Source organism: Tiliqua scincoides, chromosome 4, assembly GCF_035046505.1.
Source record: "Tiliqua scincoides isolate rTilSci1 chromosome 4, rTilSci1.hap2, whole genome shotgun sequence".
Taxonomy (NCBI): Eukaryota; Metazoa; Chordata; class Lepidosauria; order Squamata; family Scincidae; genus Tiliqua; species Tiliqua scincoides.
The window spans coordinates 54,768,704-54,788,463 of NC_089824.1; the positions used below are offsets into that span (position 1 = coordinate 54,768,704).

Below are 19,760 nucleotides of genomic sequence, written 5' to 3' on the forward strand. Positions count from 1 at the left end.
TCTCCTGGCGTCCAGCAACTGGCAAGCGGGGGGCGGAGGAGTGAGCGCGTGACTGAGCGGAAGAAGGGGGGCCTGCTGGCTGAAGGGCTCCGCCCCTTCGCCTCACCTGCTTATTGGCCTCGTCGAAAAAGACGCAGTTGACGGGGCTCGCCTTCTCGAACTGCACGGGCCGCGCGCACAGCGCCAGGTAGTGGTCCAGGCCGGCGGCGGTCGCCATGGCAACGGGAGGGGCCCAGAACGCCGGTGGCCCTCAGCCTCTGCGGGCCTCCTGCTCGCGCTCCCCCGCCACACAAGCCGGGGTGTGTGTGTGTGTGTGTGTGTGGTGTGTGTGTCTTCCTCCTCCAGCACCACACAAGCCGCTTCCTGATTACGCTCCCCTTGCACATGACCGAGGAGTTGCCAGCCCTTAAAGGCGCAGGTCGCAGCACCGCCCATGACGGGCGAGGGCACCAAGCAGCATAAGCCCCAGTGGGACTGGCACACTGGCAGGGAACCTTCAGTTTCCGGACCAGTCACAAGACACACCATACTGCGGTGTGCTGATAAATAAACGGACCTACTGATAAATGACCTGTGGCACACCTGTGGACCTCCTGTGGCACACCCAGTGGCCCTACTAAGAAATGAAACCTCTCCCGCATTCCCACAGCGCGCATGGGGGAGCACTGGCGCACACCAGTGTGCCACGGGGCAGTGGTTTAAAATGGCTGCTGCTTAGCACCTGGCTTTCAAGGTCTGACACTGGCTGCTCCATTTAGCCAGCCATTTTACAACCGCTGTGCCTTGGTGCTTTCATGTGCCGTGAGTGGTCCACAGGTGTGCCACAGGAATTTGGAAGAGCATCACTAGTAGGACCAATGGGGGGTGTGAACCTTCCTTCCCCCCCACCCCCGCACTAGCAGCATGGTGTGCCTTGTCAATACTCAAAAACCTGATAGTGGGTCTTAACAATTTTAGTGCCTTTTCAGTGTACCAAAAATCACTGCTTAACGATCACTTCAGGGTGCAATCCTAACCCCTTATGTCAGTGCGTTCCAACACTGACTTAAGGGCAATGCAGCTCTGAGGTAAGGAACATACATTCCCTTACTTTGAGGAGGCCTCTGTGAGTGACACCCAACAGAAGGATGCAGCACATCCCGTTGGCACTGCTATACTGACAAAAGGGGTTAGGCTTGCACCCTCAAAGAGGTGGGGATGATACCTAACCTCCATGAATTTGCCCAACTTGTAAAAATCATCTTAAATGGTAGTAGCTGTCACCACATTTTGTTGAACTGAACTACATCATGGTATTGAGGCAAGTAGTACATGTGAGTGTTCCTACTGTCAATTGGTTTCAACTTCTAGTAGTATGAGGAAGAACTTCTCCCTATCTACTTTCTTCACCCCATGCATAATTTTATAGCCTCTATCCCTCTCTGCACTTCAAAGCATAAAGCTTCAACCACTTCAGCTTTTCCTCACAAGAAAGGTACTGCTGCTTCTCAGTACCTTTCAGGCTCAGCAAAAGGCAACCAACATATTTTAGCTCCATGTTATTTTTAAAGTGTAATGACCAGAACCACAGTATGCCAAAAGCAATCACTAAATAACTAGACACATTCCAAATCTGATAGTGTAATTTTCATTCCCTTTCAAAGTAGTTCTTACCTTTCTCAGTGGCCAGACACAGAAGATGCCCTTTTCAGTGCCACAGCATTTCCAGTTTCCATTGAGGTATGTACCATAACTGGAGCATCTTTCCTAAGTAACCTGTTCCATTTTAGGTCCTATCACTCTATATTACATCTCCTTTCTGTAGAGAAGTGGTTCTCAAGCGTTTAGCACTGGGACCCACTTTTTAGAATGAGAATCTGTCAGGGCCCACCGGAAGTAATGTCATGACTGGAAGTGACATCATCAAGCAGGAAAATTTTTAACAATTCTAGACTGGAATCCTACCCACACTTACCCAGGAGTGACTATCATTATTAAAAAGCATATACAAAGTAGCCTGTTATAAGTACAGATCTGTGACATTTCCCCAAATGCAGTTACATACCAGTCTAATATCTTAAAAATAAAATATTGAAATGAAATATTTCAATTTCACATGAAATTGGCTCATGACCCACCTAGTGGGTCCTGACCCACAGTTTGAGAAACACTGCTGTAGAGGGTGTCTATTTTGTTTTCCCTGACAGGGGTCCTCTGCCTTTCACCAATAAATGTTGACATAACAACAAGTGAATCTTTTCCTTATCTCTGTGTAATGCATATCATGACACTTTGCTAAAATTTTGCCTACCTGGCTGCTGTTAGAGACCCAGGAACCTTTCTCAAACAACTTGGTGACCCTAAAAATTTTCTACATTAGTGGGTTCAATGATTGATTATGCCAATAAATGGCAAAATGCCACTCTAAAATTAACAACTATTATATACACTGAAAAAGCAAATTTAAAATGTTAAATATTTTAGATAGCAGAATGAATTAAGAGCTGATAGCTTTAGAATGTGAGAGATTAGTTGCATGAATAAATTTACTTCTCCCATCAGAGTAGATGTGGCTGCCTCTTCATATAATAGTACTGTGCAATATTAACATGACAACTCTAGTTTTTAGTTTCTTACCTCACATTTTGCTGGCTCTGAGAACAACCCTCTGGGTCAAGCTTTTTCTTGCTTCTTCCCCACCCCAAGAAAAGTGTTAAAGAACATACAGAATTTTTTTGATTAACCCTAGGCACAATGCTGTCCATCCTCCTTCCCAACTAAACTCATCCCTATTATTGTTGTTAGAGCCTTGGATAGAGGAATTTTTCACAGCTTTCTGGATTGTCTTCCTATAGGGATGGGGACACACAACAAAAGTTTCATTACTGGGGTGATGGTGTTACAATGAAAGTGTTTTCAAATGGCTATTACCAGCTAGTTATATTGACCAAACATCTAGCCGGTAATAGCCATTTGAAAACACTTAAGTAAAGCAATTTAGTAAAGCCTTAAAGTAAAGCCTTAAAAGGTTGAATTATCACCTCAGAGGCCAAATCAAAGGAATTGCATTGTAATTCAGGTTCTCAACATGTTCTTTGGAAACTAGACATTTACACTGCTGCTTTGACACTGTGCTTTACAAATCTTGTCAGCAGTCTGGACATTCCTTTGGTGACTACAGTGCACTGTGCACCAATCTTCTCCCCTACCCCCTGTACATCTGATAAAAGGGATTGTTCTGCATATGTTCAATGGTTTCAGCAGATCTTCACAGAACCCTCATGTGTGCCCAGAACACTTCTTTGTTCCCTAGTGACAGCCTATTCAACTTCATTGCTGGCAGTACCATGGATATGTTTTATTTGGTTGGATATGGTTTACTTGGATATGTTTACTTGGTTGTTTTACTTAGTTCAATACCATTACAGAAAATCAGCAATTGCTCTTTGGGAGCTGTGAGTATGCTACAAGCTGTCAAGTCTGAACCAGAATTTGGCTTAATAAACCTGTACAGGTGCTTGAGGAACAAAAAGCCACACAAAAAACAGCATAATATCTTGTGTGTTTATTTCTTCTCCATTTTTGCACAGAAAGGTCATTTTCATAAACCCTTTGTGGGTGTCACACAGCAAGTCTTATGACAATATTACGAAGAAATTTGAAAAAGGAACATTTTACTATCCAACAAAGTCTGTTCATCTCCCAAACCTGTTTCACTGCTATGAACTTTTCTTACGCTGGCTGTTTGTTAACATACATAGTTTCTAATTGTAGAGGGTTCACTTTGCAAAAAGTGCCCGTGAAGAAGGCCATTTGCCACACAGGATGTATAGACATGTTCATTATATGCCTCTGGATTTCTTCATTTATCTGTGAATATGGCCTTTGTTCTGTTAATATATATTTTTATGCTTAAATGAGCCATATGAATTGTAGCATCTGGTATAACTCTGGAGACCATGCTACATGCACACTCAAGCCATAAGGAACACTTTCTGATTCACACCAAAAATAATCTACTCTACCAACATAGAAATCTGTCACCACCTCATGGTTTATGACATTAACAACTGAGGAAGCTCCTCTTGACAAATATTCCTCACTTATTTTACATAATTTAGATCTCACATATTGTTCATTTAACCTACTATTATCTTGGAATCATACTAAGCTGTTTTTTCATTTTTAACTAGTTTTCATAGCAAAACATATTTGCTATTGATGATTCAAATTATAGGTTAATAATTGTACAGGTGAGATATTCTATATTTAATCTGTGTAAAAATCATAGAAAACATTTTTGACTATTCTTAGTGATTAATACAAATTGTTTCATTTACCAAATCTTAGGATTTCTCTCCTATTGAGCATTTGTAAAAATAGTACATTTGTTACTAAACCACTCTTGAATAGTTCTGAAATATGAAGTGCATCATCAACCTTTCCTTAAGAACACACCCAAATTCTAAAGAAACAAAAGCCAAACTTTTCTTTACGGGGTATATTCATTACTTAATGAAAAGAGGGAAAGAGTATCGTTCTTGCTCAGTTAGGTGTACTTCAGATTTTAATCTGAAATCACCACATCATTTTGGAACATTTAAACGACACATTGAATTCAGTTACAATATAACTGAAAAATTCATTTGTCAAGCTCAAAAAGGAGCAATATTCAATTCTCACAGGGCTATGTGATAAGTCCCAGTGGACTGTGGACTTTTCGAAAAAAGACCAAAGCACCAATGCATATTCCCTGAAGTTTCTTTTATGGCATTCTAATGGACCATCATTTCTGTTGCCTTTGGCAGCTGACATTTAATCACTGCACTAAAATTTAGATGCAAGAAACATATTTCAGTTTACTCAAGGGGCTATTTGTTGCAAATTGTTGGTGGTCCTTCATCATCATTTGGAAATGATGAAACCTTTTTCCCGTGATTCTGCACGTGATCTTCATTCATCTTCTCCAGAGCTTCAATCTGCAAAATAGGAAGACATACAGAAGTTTTAAGCATTGCTTGTCAGAAGTTACTGCAGCTCCTTTGTTGATAAGGTGCAGATTTGCAAAACTCATCCTGCCTTTGCAACGTATAAGTTTTCATCTTGTTGTGTTGCCAAATTACAAGCTAAAACATTTACACCTCAGAAAGTTAATTCCAAGCAAAACAACCCTGTTCCTGATATGCTGGAGCTTTTCTTCCTTCATTTCACTGGTACTGCTTTGCCACCATCTTACACCAAGTTTCTCACACAAGTGATTTGCACAATTATGCAAAGCACAACAAAAACCTGCGTACCACTTGAAAGTTAGGCTTATTTGGGTAACTGATCACATTTTGTACTAAGGGAAGGCATAATGGAAAACAAAGATGGACAATAGCATTACCAGCTCAAGACAGGCACAGTATCCACAATGATTCAGATACAGGGGGGCTTGGGACTTCCAATACACATTTTTGTGTGGTTGTATTTTTGCAGAAGCATGATCTCAAAAATGGATTCTGCAGACTCATGATGCTAGGAATACTTCTGAAAATTCTACATTCCGTTAACTATAAATGGGCAGGTTAACACTTTGCCTCTTGCTGTATCCAAAGACTGTCATTAAAAGTGTGTAGGGAGAAGTTTAAGCAGCCTTTAGTAAATATGGGTATTAGGAAAAAAAAAGACTCCATTTCAGATGACTGCATCTAATAAAGTGGACTGTAGTCAACAAAAGCCTATGCTGCAATAAATGTGTTTAACATGCCACAAGACTCTTCATTATTCTTGCTGCAACTGACATATGTTTAAATGGCACCATCAATGCTCATGTTATTGTTCAACAAATGAGGGCAAATGCCTGCTTCAAGGAGCTTACTAAGTGGTCACCAAGGAAGGCACTGTGACAGAAAAGTGAATATCAATGACCAGGTAACATCTGAACAAGGAAAGTTCCTGCTTGTAGCCATTTCGTTAGGCTCAAGTACAAGGCCCCAGCTGTAACCAACTTCTAATTAGTGCATACCAGGTCTGGGAGGACTGTGGAGGAGGCCGCTTCACAGGGCCCTCAGATACAGTACCAAACTACCAAGTGGGCTCCAAGGCCAACTTGATTAACAACAGGGTACAGCTGTGAACTCCTCAGTTTGGGAGGGGGGATTCCACCATGAGTAAGAAGGCTTGCGGCACGTCCACCCTTAGAATGTTCGGTTGGAACCGAGTTCTGATTGGTGGATGGGTCAGGAGGCCTATAAAGGTGAGGGAAAAGAGTTTTCTTTGTTCTAGCTTTGCCTCTAGCTAAGGGGGCCTGAGCTTTGACCATTCTGGCAAGAGTGACCCAGCTTGACTGCAGCAAGATGGGTTAGACTGGACTTTTGGAATCTAAGACTTTGGTGAGTGATGGTTAGAGTTAGGAGTTATTGCTTTATTGTTTCATTAGTGCTGAGTGTTGTATTGGTGTGCTCTATCCTAAATTTCTAAAATCTTGACTGATGCAGTGCTGTCTGTATAACTATTCTTTAAACCTATATTCACTAAATCCTATCTATTACAACTGACTGGATTATTGGGACTGGTGAAGCTGAGGGGACTGGTTGTGGCAGTCAATTCAGTGTGTGTGGGGTGGACCCTGGAGACCCAGTATTGGGAGCCTGCTTCAAGGTTCAAGCCTAAACCCAAGGGGGGGCTCAGACTGGAGCACGGCTCAGGGGAGGGTTCCCCAAATTTGGCCTGGCTACCAGGATTGAAAGCTCTATGGTTAAAGAGCCATTGGTAACTGGAGTTGGAAAGACCTGAGGGGTGTCAGGTGGTTATATGGGCTTATGGCCACTTGATTACCCTAAGGGCAATAAACAGATTACACGGCCTGTAAGAGAGGGTCGGTCTTGATTGTCACAGGCACCATTCTGAAAGAGGTGATTCTCGCATAACAGTAAAAAACCAGCCACCCATAAACTGCTAGTTATATAGAGTTGTATTCAAAGCTACATCAGGGAAGATAGTACACAGATTGAGACTCTCTCTGAAGCTTCTCCCACAACAGTTCCAAAAACTAAGGAGACATGCTGCTTTCTACTTATAAAAGTGGCTTATCTCCAACTGCTGAGTACTGTACCAAAAACATGAAATAAAACACTGACTATGTTAGCATGGTTCTCCCAGCATATGCCCTCATAGGTCATTTGGACATGCAATCTACTGAGTAAGACCCAATATATTCCTCCTCTTTTCCATGCACTCTCCACCTTACCTCAGCCAGAAAGTCCACCTCATTATCGGCAGCAAAATTTAAACCTGAGACAGCATTGAAGAGTTCTCGTTCACCGAGGGCTTCTGTTACACCACTCTTCTGAAAGAACTTTTATAAAAAGCAAAGAAAATGTTACCTTTCATTTATAAAAGCATTTCTAACCTACACTGTTTTATAATTTTGACTTTTTTCTTACAATCCAAATTCTTGGGAGGGAGCTCTTATTGTGTGCTTATAGACTTGCAATGATACATTTTCCGCACCAAGTTTTCTCATTTGCCACTGCCTTTTGGCACCTCTCCTCTCAAATACAGGCAGATTTTACAAGATGTGTTTTTTGAAGGGGGAAGGAGTGGTTTGCTACCAATTCAGTTATGGAAAATTAAGATTATTAGATTTCTTACCTGTGAAACATTCCTGCAATCTCTGAACAAAAATTCAAGTCCATGTGGATGGGTTGGCTCAACAGACTGGCTGACATCAATTAACCAGACCTGAAGTAAATATGAAAATTGTCTGTTTAGATACATGCAAATGAGACAGTGTGGAAATACATTTTCCTCCATTCAATATTTGTTCACCTGTCTCCCATGCCACAGCATATTGTACTCGCTCAGATCAGCATGAACTAAATTGCACTCTTTATACAACTGTTGCATCATCTAGAAGAAATTAGAAAGTGATTTATTTGAAGATTCTCCATTCAGCTAAAGAGATTAAAAATAATCAATATCTGGATAAATGGAAATATAACTATGCGAAAGAATCTTTCTATATTTTTCAGAAACAGGTTATTACCAAATTCAAAGTATAATGGATACATAAGATGTTTCCTCTAGCTATCTGAACTGTCAGCTAGCAAAACTGCATATAACTGATAAGCATATTTGGATGAATCCCTAGTTTTTCCTGCTTCTACTAGAATTAACATAGTACAACAAATTCTAAGTAAGGATTACAACCCAGCTGTAATTCAAGTATTATAAGATTATAATTTCAGGGAAAGAATTACTGACTCCACAGAACCTATTGAATGGCTCTGACACCACCCTCCATTTTATTTTTCATTCTTCCTACTGTTTCTAAAAAACTGTCCCCAGAGCAGACATTCTAATCTTTTCATGGCTTGAGAAGATCAAAGTTGGAGCACTTTTAAGAGCCAACTCTACATTCACAGTCAGTCAGTTAGTTTGAGAGAAAGTAACTGTTGCCAGTAAGTTTTGAGAAAGGAAAATAGCATTTGTCTTACTTGGAGAACTTGATAATAGGCCTTCTTCATATCTTCATTACTGAGTTTTACTTCTTTCAGTTTAGGAGCTGGAACTTGATCCTGACCAATGAAAGACATAACCAAGATGTGTTTCTTAAGGGTAACCACTTGCGGACAACGGATGCCTGCCTTCTGCATTCTATAAGAGAACAGAGAAAAGCATTATTCAGAAGTTTCTAAATGGATGGCAACCTTCAGTCTTGAATGACTATGGTATAAGCCTACAGCACCCGGTATTCCCAGGCTGTTTCCCATCCAAGTACTAACTGGGCCTGACCCTGCTTAGCTTCTGAGATCAGCCGAGATCGGGCATGTACAGGGTAACAGTAAGTTTCTAGAAAGTCCAATATTACAAAGCCTACCCTCAGACTGAAGAATCAATGCAGATACACAAGCACTTTATAGCATTTACTATTTCGAGAACCAATGGTTTGGATTCCAAGATGCATGACCAAATTCTATGCATACAACAGCCCCCACCCACTCTTGAGAATTGACCCTCTGGATCAGCATGAGTTGGGGCACAGGGGCTACAAGGGCGAGGGGGATTGATGAAAATTAGTGAAGTACCTTCCATAAAAAAAAGTGCCTTCTTTTTGTGCAAAGGCACTTTTGGATCCGAACCAATATTTTGAAATCAATTAATTGATGGGCAGTGATCAATTATGCTGCCAGAGCTAGAGAACAAAAGCTTTTGTCTTGAGTTCAAAACGTAATAGTATCAAAGTAAAGAAAATAGTCATTGCCTGAAGTAGTGTGACACTATATGGATTCCGAGAGAGGTGATTTTATACAAAATATAACATAGTTCGGCATGTACTAAGCAGTCAAAAATTTGTTTTAAATCCATCCACAAACATTTTAACCTGAAATAATGCTACAATGCTTGCAGAAAGATTCTACAGTATGTTCATACCATCTCAAAATTTATGTACCTTGTTAAGTTGTGCATTTCTTTCTCTGCCCACATGCGAATTATCTTGCGTGGATTCAGGTGGCTGAAGCGGTCTCTAAATCTATAGTCATCCTTGATGTATTTGTCACGATTCTTAAATTCATTAAGAGTAGTTTTAAATACTTTTATAGCACATTCTGAAGGTACTGATTTGGCATCTTCACCCATGCTTTAGAAAAAATAAAAACTGTTTAGAGTGGCAACTAGTAAGACAAGTGTAAACACTAAAGAGAACTAATTTGCAGTGTTAAACACTTAAAAATATTTGCTATATAACTCAATTGTAGTTGAAGATATGCTATTTTTAAATAGATGCTGTACATTTCACGTTTCTAAATTCAGAGAATGAATTAATCCCAAGGTTTAATGTCAGTTTGTTCGTATGTAACAAGATCTATTAGAAAGGGAAAAAACCCCAAAGGAGGCACATTCACTCTCTCAGGTTACTCCATTTCACACAATAAAAGCACTATAAACACAAGACACATACCTTCCTCCATATGCATGAAATACAACAGATTCCTTCCCTGTGCTTATGCAGCCAGTGATCGTTTCCAGCATTCCAGAATTGACCATCTTGTACAAAAGTAAACGTGTTTTTGGATCTACTGCTTTCTCCTGTATAAGAAGAGTGGGAAAGAGACCAAGTTTGTCACTATAAACAGAATACAATATTTCTGAATGTAAATAACTTCATTATGTTTGCTAATCAGGTTGGCTCAAGAGAAACTGTTCTTTTGATCGTCTACAAATATGACAGGACAAAGCCTGGTAGATCAAGACCTTCACTTTAAGATGATCCCTATTATACTCTTCTCTAAATTCCATTAGCAATTAGCCATGATGCAGCACTCCAATTCTGCCAATACATAGTTGCCTTGCCTAGAAAAAAAGTGACACAAAGCAGCTTAAAAATGAGTCTGCCAAACAAGTTCTGTTACTCAGTTTTCTGCAAAGGCCAACAAGTATCAACCCATTTCTAGAAAGCAGTTCAATTACTGGATTATCAACAAGGTAGTACTTTGTGCTTAATGCCACTATATAGTTTTCATTTTGTTTAAGTGTAAATGAGTCACCAAGACATACAGCAGTAGAATGCTCCTTCTTCTCATGGAGCCTGGCACTTCGACGTTCCTCAGAGTATGCATGCTGCTTTAAGGCATTGAAGACGTGATTGGACAGTTTTAGGTCCATACCAATTCCATCGCCCACCTGAAATTCAGGTGCAAACTGCAAATGGATGACATTCAACACATTAGGTGAAGTTTTCAACGTGTACCTTTTAGTTTATTTAGGGATTTTTGTCCCTCCTTTTCTGCCCACAAAGAGGCCCCCAAGGCAACATACATAATAATAAGTGTGCCTGAATAAGATGCAGGGGAAACTCTACACTAACAGTGCTCTGCTTGTGTATCCTGCCCTTCCTAAATTGAACTCAGGAAAGCAAACAGTTTTTTTGTTTCAAATTATCACCACCCAGAAAGGAAGATTACATTGCTAGTAATTTGCACCAGGTCACTCTGGGGCTTCTTAGCTGACCAGAGACTTGAATGCACATCTCCACAAATTAACACTTTATCCACTAAATCACACTGGACCACTTGATGATAGTAAAAGGGGAGTGGGGACAACTGCATTATGGAACTGTTAGCAAACAAATGTCAAAACTATAGCAGTGTCAAAATTATTCATGGGACATTTTCCAAGGTTACTGCCTGCTGCTCTTCATCTCTGCCCTACTTCCTAAGAGAAAGTGGTTTTAAAACAAAAATACAGGGCAAGTTAACACGTTAGAACATACACTAGTATAATATTTGAAATGGTTATTGGGTAAGTGTGCAAAGCCAAAACAGAGTACAGCAAGGACCAGAACCAATTTAACAGGTTCACTTCTGCATGTTCACCTACATCTTAGAATGTTTGACTATCTTGGTAGAGAACTTACATTTTCCATTCGAGCAGTATTCTTTCTTCCACATACTACCTCATCATGCTTGGTAGTAATATCTTTTCCTTTTCCTATAAAACCTTTTTTTGGTGTAGTAGTAGGTTTGTCTATGAAAAATCAGAGTGAAACAATCAAACACACCTCCAAGTCTAGTAACTGGATGTTAACATTGATTTAACCAAGTCCTGGAGAGCATTCTGGAACATGAATCACACTGACACTATAAAGCATTCCCCAAGGATTCAGTAGCTAACAAGTTTGAACAGTTTGTATACCATTCAACAATTTCATAACACAAAAGGGGTCTCATTTGGTGAATGACTCCAATATAAAACATGTTACTATATTCTGTCAAGTATATTAAGTCCAACTGCACAAGTCTTTGCATATTGAATAAGTACAACCAAAGACCAAATGAATACCAAGAGCTACTAGAAAGCTGCCCCTTCTTCCTGGAACTTCTTCCCAGAACACCTATGTGCAATCCCTCTCCAAATTATGGGTCAACCCAAATCCTGGCTAAGGGAAAAAGGTATATGAAGAATCTCCACCCCCCACCTCATTTCAGTTTAGTGGTAATGGCAATACTGTCTCTCCCCTCAGTAGCAGTGGCAATGAGACAGGTGGTGGTACTATCTCCTTCAGTCCCCCTGTGATACCAAAGATAGGGGCACTATCCCCTTCACCCCTCAAGGGTGCCACTGCTACTACCTCTACCTCATTCCCCCTTGCCACATAATCTCATCCAGCTCACCTGTATCTTCTCACTTTGCTGCTCTGTTTTAAAATAGCACAGTAAAGCAGGGTCAGAACAAGGAATCCAGAAAAAGAGGAAGTTGGGCTGTACTTCTCTGGGCTTCCCTATACGGCCTGCTCTGCTGTTCTATTTCAAACCAAAGAATGGCAAAGTGACACACAGACAATGAGGCTAGATCATGGGTCTCCAGCTCACGGACCAGATCTCGTGCAGCAGAATCTTCTGTCCGGGCACTGCACAGCGATGGTGAAGCCTTTCCATTCCGGGGGCAGAACCCGGTTTTCATACCGTGTAATGGCAGAGCCTCACACTAGAAAGTCGCTTCCCCAGGAAATCAGGGCATAGAGCCATCCGGGAAATTGGCAGTGGAAGTGGCTCCCTGGTGTGAAGCTCTGCCATTACATGAAAAACCAGATGCTGCACGCCAGAATGGAAAGGCTACACCACAACTGCACAGCACCCAGACAAAGATTCCACCATATCACGAGCCAGAGTTTCGACACCCCTGGACTAGATGAAGCAGCTGTGGTCAGTGGGTGCAAGATGGCACCTGTACCCATCTACTGCCCAAGGTAGGCCATGCCTCACTACTGGGCTAGCTCAAACTGTCCTACTTTGCAAAGTCTTAGTCTTCATACCCAACTGAAGTTTGTATTTAGACTATCAGCTCCATGGGGCAGGGACTTGCCTTTTGCTTAAGTTACTATGTTAAAGCACCAATATTGTATGATGGCTCAAATTATATTAATAAAAATTATAAATACACTTCACGGTTTGATCATTAGGAAGCTATCAAGCAGACACCACTGACCTCACAAAAATCTTACCTCAGGATCAAATAGCCTGAAAAACATAGTTCATTCTGATACAATTCATATGATTTTTGTAGTCCAAAAGTTACCTGCTCTGTATGGATCATGACGAGTATCCTGCCAATCAACCTCATCTTCAGAGCTATCGCTGTCTTCAAATGGATGCACCTTCCGGTAGTTCTCAAAGGATATGGACACTGGAGAAACAAAAATACAGAGCTAGTGACTAATGGATATTTCCTACCAGCTCATACCTCTGCAGACTGCAATACCAGGGTAATTGAGAAACAGACAGATTTATCCCAACAAAAAGTGACCAATGATAGTAACCTTTGCTATCCCCATTGAATTTTTTCTCTTCACGACGAAGTTGTGCATCATACTCTCTATCAAATTCCATCTGCAACATCTGGGCCAACATCAGGTCACTGGAAGTGTCAGCATTCTCCCCAGTAATAAAGGGTCCATCAACAGCCCTGGATACAATAGACAAGACTAAAGCTGTATAAATGTGACAAAGAAACTAATTCAGCCTCAGTATTGCTACTAAAGAGACTGTCTAGAACAGGGATGTCAAACTCATTTCATAGAGAGGACCGAATAGCATTCATGATGCCTGCTAAGGGCCAGAAGTGATGTCATTAGGCAGAGAGTGATGTCATTAAACAGTTCATGACCAAAACATAAGCACTTTTTCTTACTTAGGAACTCATTCACTACAAATGACAGAAGAGAAAATATGCAAAACTTGATCATATTTCAAGATACAGGAGAGTCCAAGTTTTATGTGGGCTGCCCTTTCAGCAGTAACTCCTTATCACTGCTCAGCAGCTGAGAGCCTGAGGGCCGGATAAAAAGCTTATGTGGGCCACATCCGGCCCCCGGGCCTTATGTTTGACACCCCTGGTCTAGAAGGACACGAGGATATGAACAAAAATCAAAGCATAGCACAAGTATTGTTGTTGCTAAAATTTTAGAATACAGGTTCAGCCTTATTATAAACTGATTTTTTTACACACGGATTTAACTCAACACGAATGGCCCCCTGCAAATGAGAAGGAATGTGCTGATCCCTGGAGAAGGGGGAAAATGCACCCCTTTAAAATAACAGTTTAAAAAATTGCTTTTTACTGTTGCAAAGGGACAGTCACACCAGTGATTACAGGTATAACCTCAATATTCACAGATTTTTCTTTTTCAAAGCTGATGAGAAGGGCCCTTTAAATGAAAGGAAAACAGTTCTTTAATAAAGTTAGAGAGGGCAGCCTGACAATTCATCAAACATTCTCTTTGCACATTTCACTCCTACCTTCCCCCTGAGCAAGTGAAAGAAGGCTAAATGGCAGCATTTAACACTTTCTCCATTCTTTCCCCCTTGCTGGGGCTCCATGTGAAAGAAGGGATTGCTACCTCCTAGAGAAGCCCAAGCACCTGGAGAGACTGATGGCCTCTGTGTGTATTACAAAGGTCATCAAGGCTGTTTTTAAATCACCAGAGCAAAGAAACTTTGTTTTTTAAATTGATTTGCTAGAGTGCCATCCACTGAGTACTTGGAAGGGAACCCTCTGGAATAATGAGTCCCTGTATTGTTGCTTGCTGCCAACTAGAGGGGCTAGCACTTAATCATTTTTACTTTATTTACCCACAAGCTTATATCCCCCCTTTTAACCCTAAAAAGGGTCCTCAAGGCAACAAAGAACAACAATACACCAGAACAAATTCACAAATCAAGCAATAAATGCTATATACAAAAACAAAACATTTTACCTCCACAGCAAAACTTTTATGGAACAGTGGAAGAGTGATCTGAGGGGGAAAAATCCATCACTCTAAACGCATTGTCCAGCAAAATTTATATCAGGCAACAAAAATCAGTGGCAGTTGGGCCAGACAGACTTCCTAAGGCAAGGAGTTGTATGTCAAGGGTTCCATAGCTGAGCAAGCCTTGTGATGTGTTTCCACCAAATGGACTTCTGACTGCAGGGTAAGTGTATAAACAAGAATTTAACTATAAGAATGTTCAACTTACGATACCACATCAGGAAATGCAGCATTTTCTTCTTTCAACTGCAGCTCTTTAGCTAGTTGTTCACTCATTACATCAGCTAGGGAACATGATATTGTTGTATTGTTAGGAGTTCCCCATGGACACTGTAACAAATAAATATTTTATGTTGGAGTAAGAATGATAGATGATGGATGATAGATGATAAAATACTGTTAGACCTGCGTTACAGAAACATGCAATTATGTATTTTTCAGTACTGAAAACTATACAATTGCTATTACTACTAAAATACAGATTTCTAAAGAACCAAATATAGCATACCATTTGCCTGGTAACAAGGAACCAGAAACTTAGCAAGTCTTAAAATGAGGATTTTTTGTTTCAGCTGAGCCTTGCCATATCTTTGCACAGTGAACAATCTGCTCCACCCAGCTTAGACAAAACCTATTCAAGAACAAAAATGCTGGAAGAGTTCTCTTTGAGCAGTTCACGTGGGATGAACTCCATCTCCCTAAAGTTCATATGATGCTGCAGAACAAAGCGTACAGAACACTGCGTAATGCACAGCTTACAGAACTCACTACGTTACAGAATATTCCAAGTCAATGTACACTGTTGTCAAGTGCCACTGCTTAGCTTTCATGTCTAACATAGCTGAACAACCTGTGTGTCAGAGTAATTCTTGTGTTGGTAGAAGACACTGTGCAATACATTACATCACCTCTTGCACAAATGGACACATATCTTTTCTGCAAGTGCATCTGCAATGAACAGTCGCTAAAATTCCTTCCACAATAACTGCTATGAATGCTACCCTAGACATTTTGCATAATATCAGAAATTATGGCCCAGTTGTGAAATGAATGGATGAAAGAAATTCTAGAATTCTATTTACAAGTTAAGTCATGTAAATTACTGTGATTGTTAGCAATCAGATATTGTCAATGTTGCGTTTCTAATTTTGTCATTAGGTGAAAGTTGGCTACCACAAAACTATTTCACTCAGAATAATATATGAACAAGTATCACCACTATTATCACTTCATGCATCTGATGATACAGATGCATGCCTGTGGAAGTTCATGCTAAAATACAATTAAAGTAACAAACACAAAGCCATTTCTTTGGGTCAAATTTTAGTCTCTTTCAGAAGGAAACATAGAAAAAGTATTTCAAGTTAGAGGAACAACTCTATTCAAACAGAGTTATTTACTCAGTCACAGAACACACTGAATTGTCAATGGCAAAAGATGACACATTATGGGCGAGGTCCATGATGCAGGTTCATTATATAAAATGACTCATGTTTGGTCAAATATCACTAGTAATAACACTTTTGATTGGCTAATGTCTCGACTACTTTTGAATAGATATGGAAAAATGCATTCTAAATGTGTGATGGCTGAATAAATATCTGCACGTGTGTTTAGTTCTATTCCTGAAAAAGAGTTGAAAATTTTTTTATTTTAGGTATGTAAAGTAACAGTTGACATGACTGAAACCAGGATTCATGTATAGGTTTATCACAACAATTAAGACCAACTGAGACAATAGCCTACATAATATTTTATAATGGATCCAAGGGACTACAATAAGTATTTATTTAAACCTAACGGCTACAACAGGACCAGGAGCTATATAGAAACCAAAAAACAAACAGGATTGAGCCAACCTCAATGATAAGGGAGCAAAGGTCTGAGTTGCATAAAACATGTACATGTAAATAAATTGCTTGCATCCAACCTGTTGCTGACTCATACAAGAGAAAGGTCAGTAGAAATATGCAACACATGAAAACTTTTTTTAGTAAACAGATTTGAAAAATATCTTTAAAATTAAGCATACATTACCTCTGTAGATCTTAGCACTACCACACCCATAAAGCTTATTTATAAGTTGTGTGGTACAGTTTCCCACAGGAATAGCAGGTTTCAGAGCCCCACTGATAATGCAAGTGAGCTTATTTCCCCTTGGCTTTCAGCCCAGAATCATCTCAATCTGCAGTCTGATTAACAAATGAGCAGCAAATGAGGAAGCTAACTTGGGTACCAACTCAGTAGTTACTTACCCTTTAAAACTATTTAATCAGGTTACAAAAGTAATTCAAACTTTACTTTTTGAAACTTTACTTTTTGAAAGGGTGGAGGCCCTTTTTCTCATGTTTTAGCATGGAGAAAGATTTCACATGTTGCTGCTGGTGAAAAATAAATAGCACCCAGAGTGGCAGCTTGTCTAGGCTAGTTAGTTAAGAATCAAAGGGACAACTGTCCTAGCATTTCATTAATGCATGATTTGTTCTCCTCAAATGTTTAATGCTGAAGGAAGGAGAGCAGGCATCTCTTTTCCCCTAACATGTTCTTGGACATTTAACAAAATGTATGAGGTTGAAATCTAGCAAAGAAGACATTACTCATCATCACTACACTGTCATGACAGGATAAGTCCCACCTGCTTGAATTTCTGTCCTTCACATAAGGACTATAAGAAAAGCCCTGCTGGATCAGGCCCAAGGCCCATCTAGTCCAGTTTCCTGTATCTCACAGCAGCCCACCAGATGCCTCAGGGAGCCCACAAGATGCTTTCATCTCGCTGCCACTCCCTTGCATCTGTCATTCTATTTACCCTCACACTCCCCAAAGAAGACACCAGCCTGCAGCTTGGGTTTAACTTGAGCCACTTTGTTAAACACAACTGACCAATTTTCAGTCCATGAAACCTTCCCTCCCAATCAGCCTGGGGTAGGCGAAAAAACTGCCATCCATGCCGAATTCGGATGACATAAAAAAAAATTTCCTACCCTGTCCTCATAATGAGCGATCAGTTAATCTCAGACTGGAGATAACCATCATGGCTTTGTCATGTCATGACCCATAAGAACATAAGAGCCTCGCTGGATCAGGCCAAAGGCCCATCTAGCCCAGCTTCCTGTGTCTCACAGTGGCCCACCAGATGCCTCAAGGAGGACACAAGACAACAGAAGACCTGCATCCTGGTGCCTCCCTTCCAACCTGAATATAAGAAGAGCCCCACTGGATCAGGCAAAAAGCCCATCTAGTCCAGCTTCCTATATCTCACAGCAGCCCACCAGATGCCTCAAGGAGCACACAACGTAATAGGAGACCAACATCCTGGTGCCACTCCCTTGCACCTGGCATGCTGAGGTCACCTACTTCTAAAACCAAGAAGTTGAACATCATGGCTTGTAACCTGTGATGGACTTTTCCTCCAGAAATCTGTCCTCTTAAAGGCATCCAGGCCAGATGGCATCACCACATCCTACTGTGGCAAGGAATTCCACAGGCCAATTACACACTGGGTAAAGAAACATTCTCTTTTGTCTGTCCTAACTCAATTTTAACTGCTGTCCCCCAATTCTGGCATTGTGAGAAGGAAAAGAACATCCCCCTAGCCACTTTACCCAATAATTTTGTATGTCTCCATTATGCCCCCCCCTCAGGTTTGGGGTACGTCATGAACCATCAGGGTCACAAGCAGATACTGTCAGAAAGAAATGGCAAACCTGTGAGGACGAGCCCACAAAGAAGTAGGGCAAGGCTCCCACCCCCTGACTCCTTTCAGACCTGAGGGCCAAAGTGTGGGGAGGGGTCCACAAAGAAGTAGGGCAAGGCAACCACCCCTAGCCCCTTTCAGCCATGGGGGCCAAAGTCAGTGCCACCCAAGCAGCAGAGTCAGAGGACTGGTTGACACAAGCAAAGGTATATGGGGGGGGGGGTAGGAAGACCCTTGAGAGGGCAGCTTGGACTGTACCACTGCAGGGCGCGGGGATGGCCAGAGCCGTTTTTAACGTCCGTCCGTCCGTCCCCCGTTACTCTTCGCCAGCGAAAGACCAGCGCATCACAGAGAAAGGCCCGAGCCCAGCCTGGCCCGCTAAGGAGCGCTTTGCTCACACAGGCAGCATAAGACGTCACCACCACCACCCCCGCAGCCCGAGATGGCACAGTCCACCGCACAGGGCTCCTCTGTCACGGAGGCCAGGCCTGAGGACACTCCTAGCGCGGCCCCAGCCGCGCTCACCTTGCTTTGTGGCCAGGCGGGCCTCGGGCCCGAGTCGGCGGAGGGAGCCACGGCGGCGATTCCAACCGGATCCATACTGGGTGGGCGAGGAGCAGCGACAGCGAGGTCCAGAGGAGACGACAGAGTTGCAGCGGCAGGCGGAATGAGACAACTTCCGGCTAGCTTGGGACTTACCTCCACTGTTCCCGCCCCCAGCCGGCCAGCCGTCCTCCTATTGGCCGCCAGGGCGCACAGCTGTAAGTGCGTCACGGCTACTTCCGGTAGAATCCCCCTTCCTGCTAAAAATTCCACCCTCTTTCCCTGCCCCAACCTTCCCTGGGGCAGCAGCATATCAGGGCTGGCCAGACTTCAGCCACACATGATGCACCTCACATTTGGGAGCCACAATATTTAAGAAGCATCTGAAGTCCTAAAAGGATTTACTTACTTTCACATACTGAAAATATTTACTTATAAATAGATTTACTTTCTTACTTAAAGCCCAATCCTATGCCTATCTACTCAGAAGTAAGTCCCCTTAGAGTCAATGGGCTTACTTCCAGGAAAGTGTGGCTAGAATTGTAGCCTCAGAGCCCAATCCTATGCCTGTCTACTCAGAAGTAAGTCCCCTTAGAGTCAGTGGGGCTTACTCCCAGGAAAGTGTGGATAGGATTGGGCCCTTATTTATTTTATTCCTAAATATATTTTCCATGAATATTAAACTTGTGTTTTAATCCAGTGGACTCTCAGTTTATACCTGGTAAATAATGATAGAATTTGAAATCT

At 41.6% G+C, this 19,760-nt stretch overlaps 2 protein-coding genes across 3 annotated transcripts in view; both read right to left on the reverse strand.

Moving 5' to 3' along the window:
- Positions 1-337, reverse strand: part of RMC1 (regulator of MON1-CCZ1) — a 30,675-nt gene extending 30,338 nt beyond the window's left edge. For both annotated transcript variants that reach the window (XM_066626425.1, XM_066626424.1), the window contains exon 1: positions 107-337. In XM_066626425.1, the coding sequence (XP_066482522.1) occupies positions 107-217 (111 nt within the window). In that variant the 5' untranslated portion in view covers positions 218-337. The remainder of the gene's footprint in view (positions 1-106) is intronic.
- A 3,192-nt stretch (positions 338-3,529) lies between these two features.
- On the reverse strand, positions 3,530-19,123 carry RIOK3 (RIO kinase 3). Its single transcript, XM_066624164.1, has 13 exons — positions 18,996-19,123; positions 14,982-15,103; positions 13,283-13,428; positions 13,042-13,149; positions 11,381-11,490; positions 10,522-10,665; positions 9,926-10,053; positions 9,416-9,604; positions 8,460-8,619; positions 7,792-7,872; positions 7,615-7,704; positions 7,211-7,318; positions 3,530-4,958 (listed from the first exon to the last, which is right to left on the reverse strand). Exons 1-13 carry the CDS (start codon positions 19,068-19,070, stop codon positions 4,851-4,853), a joined length of 1,569 nt encoding a protein of 522 aa, XP_066480261.1. The 5' UTR covers positions 19,071-19,123; the 3' UTR covers positions 3,530-4,850.
- Between the last annotated feature and the right edge of the window lie 637 nt (positions 19,124-19,760).

What these genes read in the sequence shown, in the direction of transcription:
- RIOK3 (XM_066624164.1), bottom strand. Translation starts at nt 19,070, where the DNA reads ATGGATCCGGTTGGAATCGCCGCCGTGGCTCCCTCCGCCGACTCGGGC. An exon ending in ATTCAATGGGGATAGCAAAG is followed by an intron (nt 13,150 to 13,282) that starts GTTACTATCATT and finishes TTGTTTCTCCAG; the next exon opens with TGTCCATATCCTTTGAGAAC. An exon ending in ATACTGCTCGAATGGAAAAT is followed by an intron (nt 10,666 to 11,380) that starts GTAAGTTCTCTA and finishes ATCCATTTGCAG; the next exon opens with TTTGCACCTGAATTTCAGGT.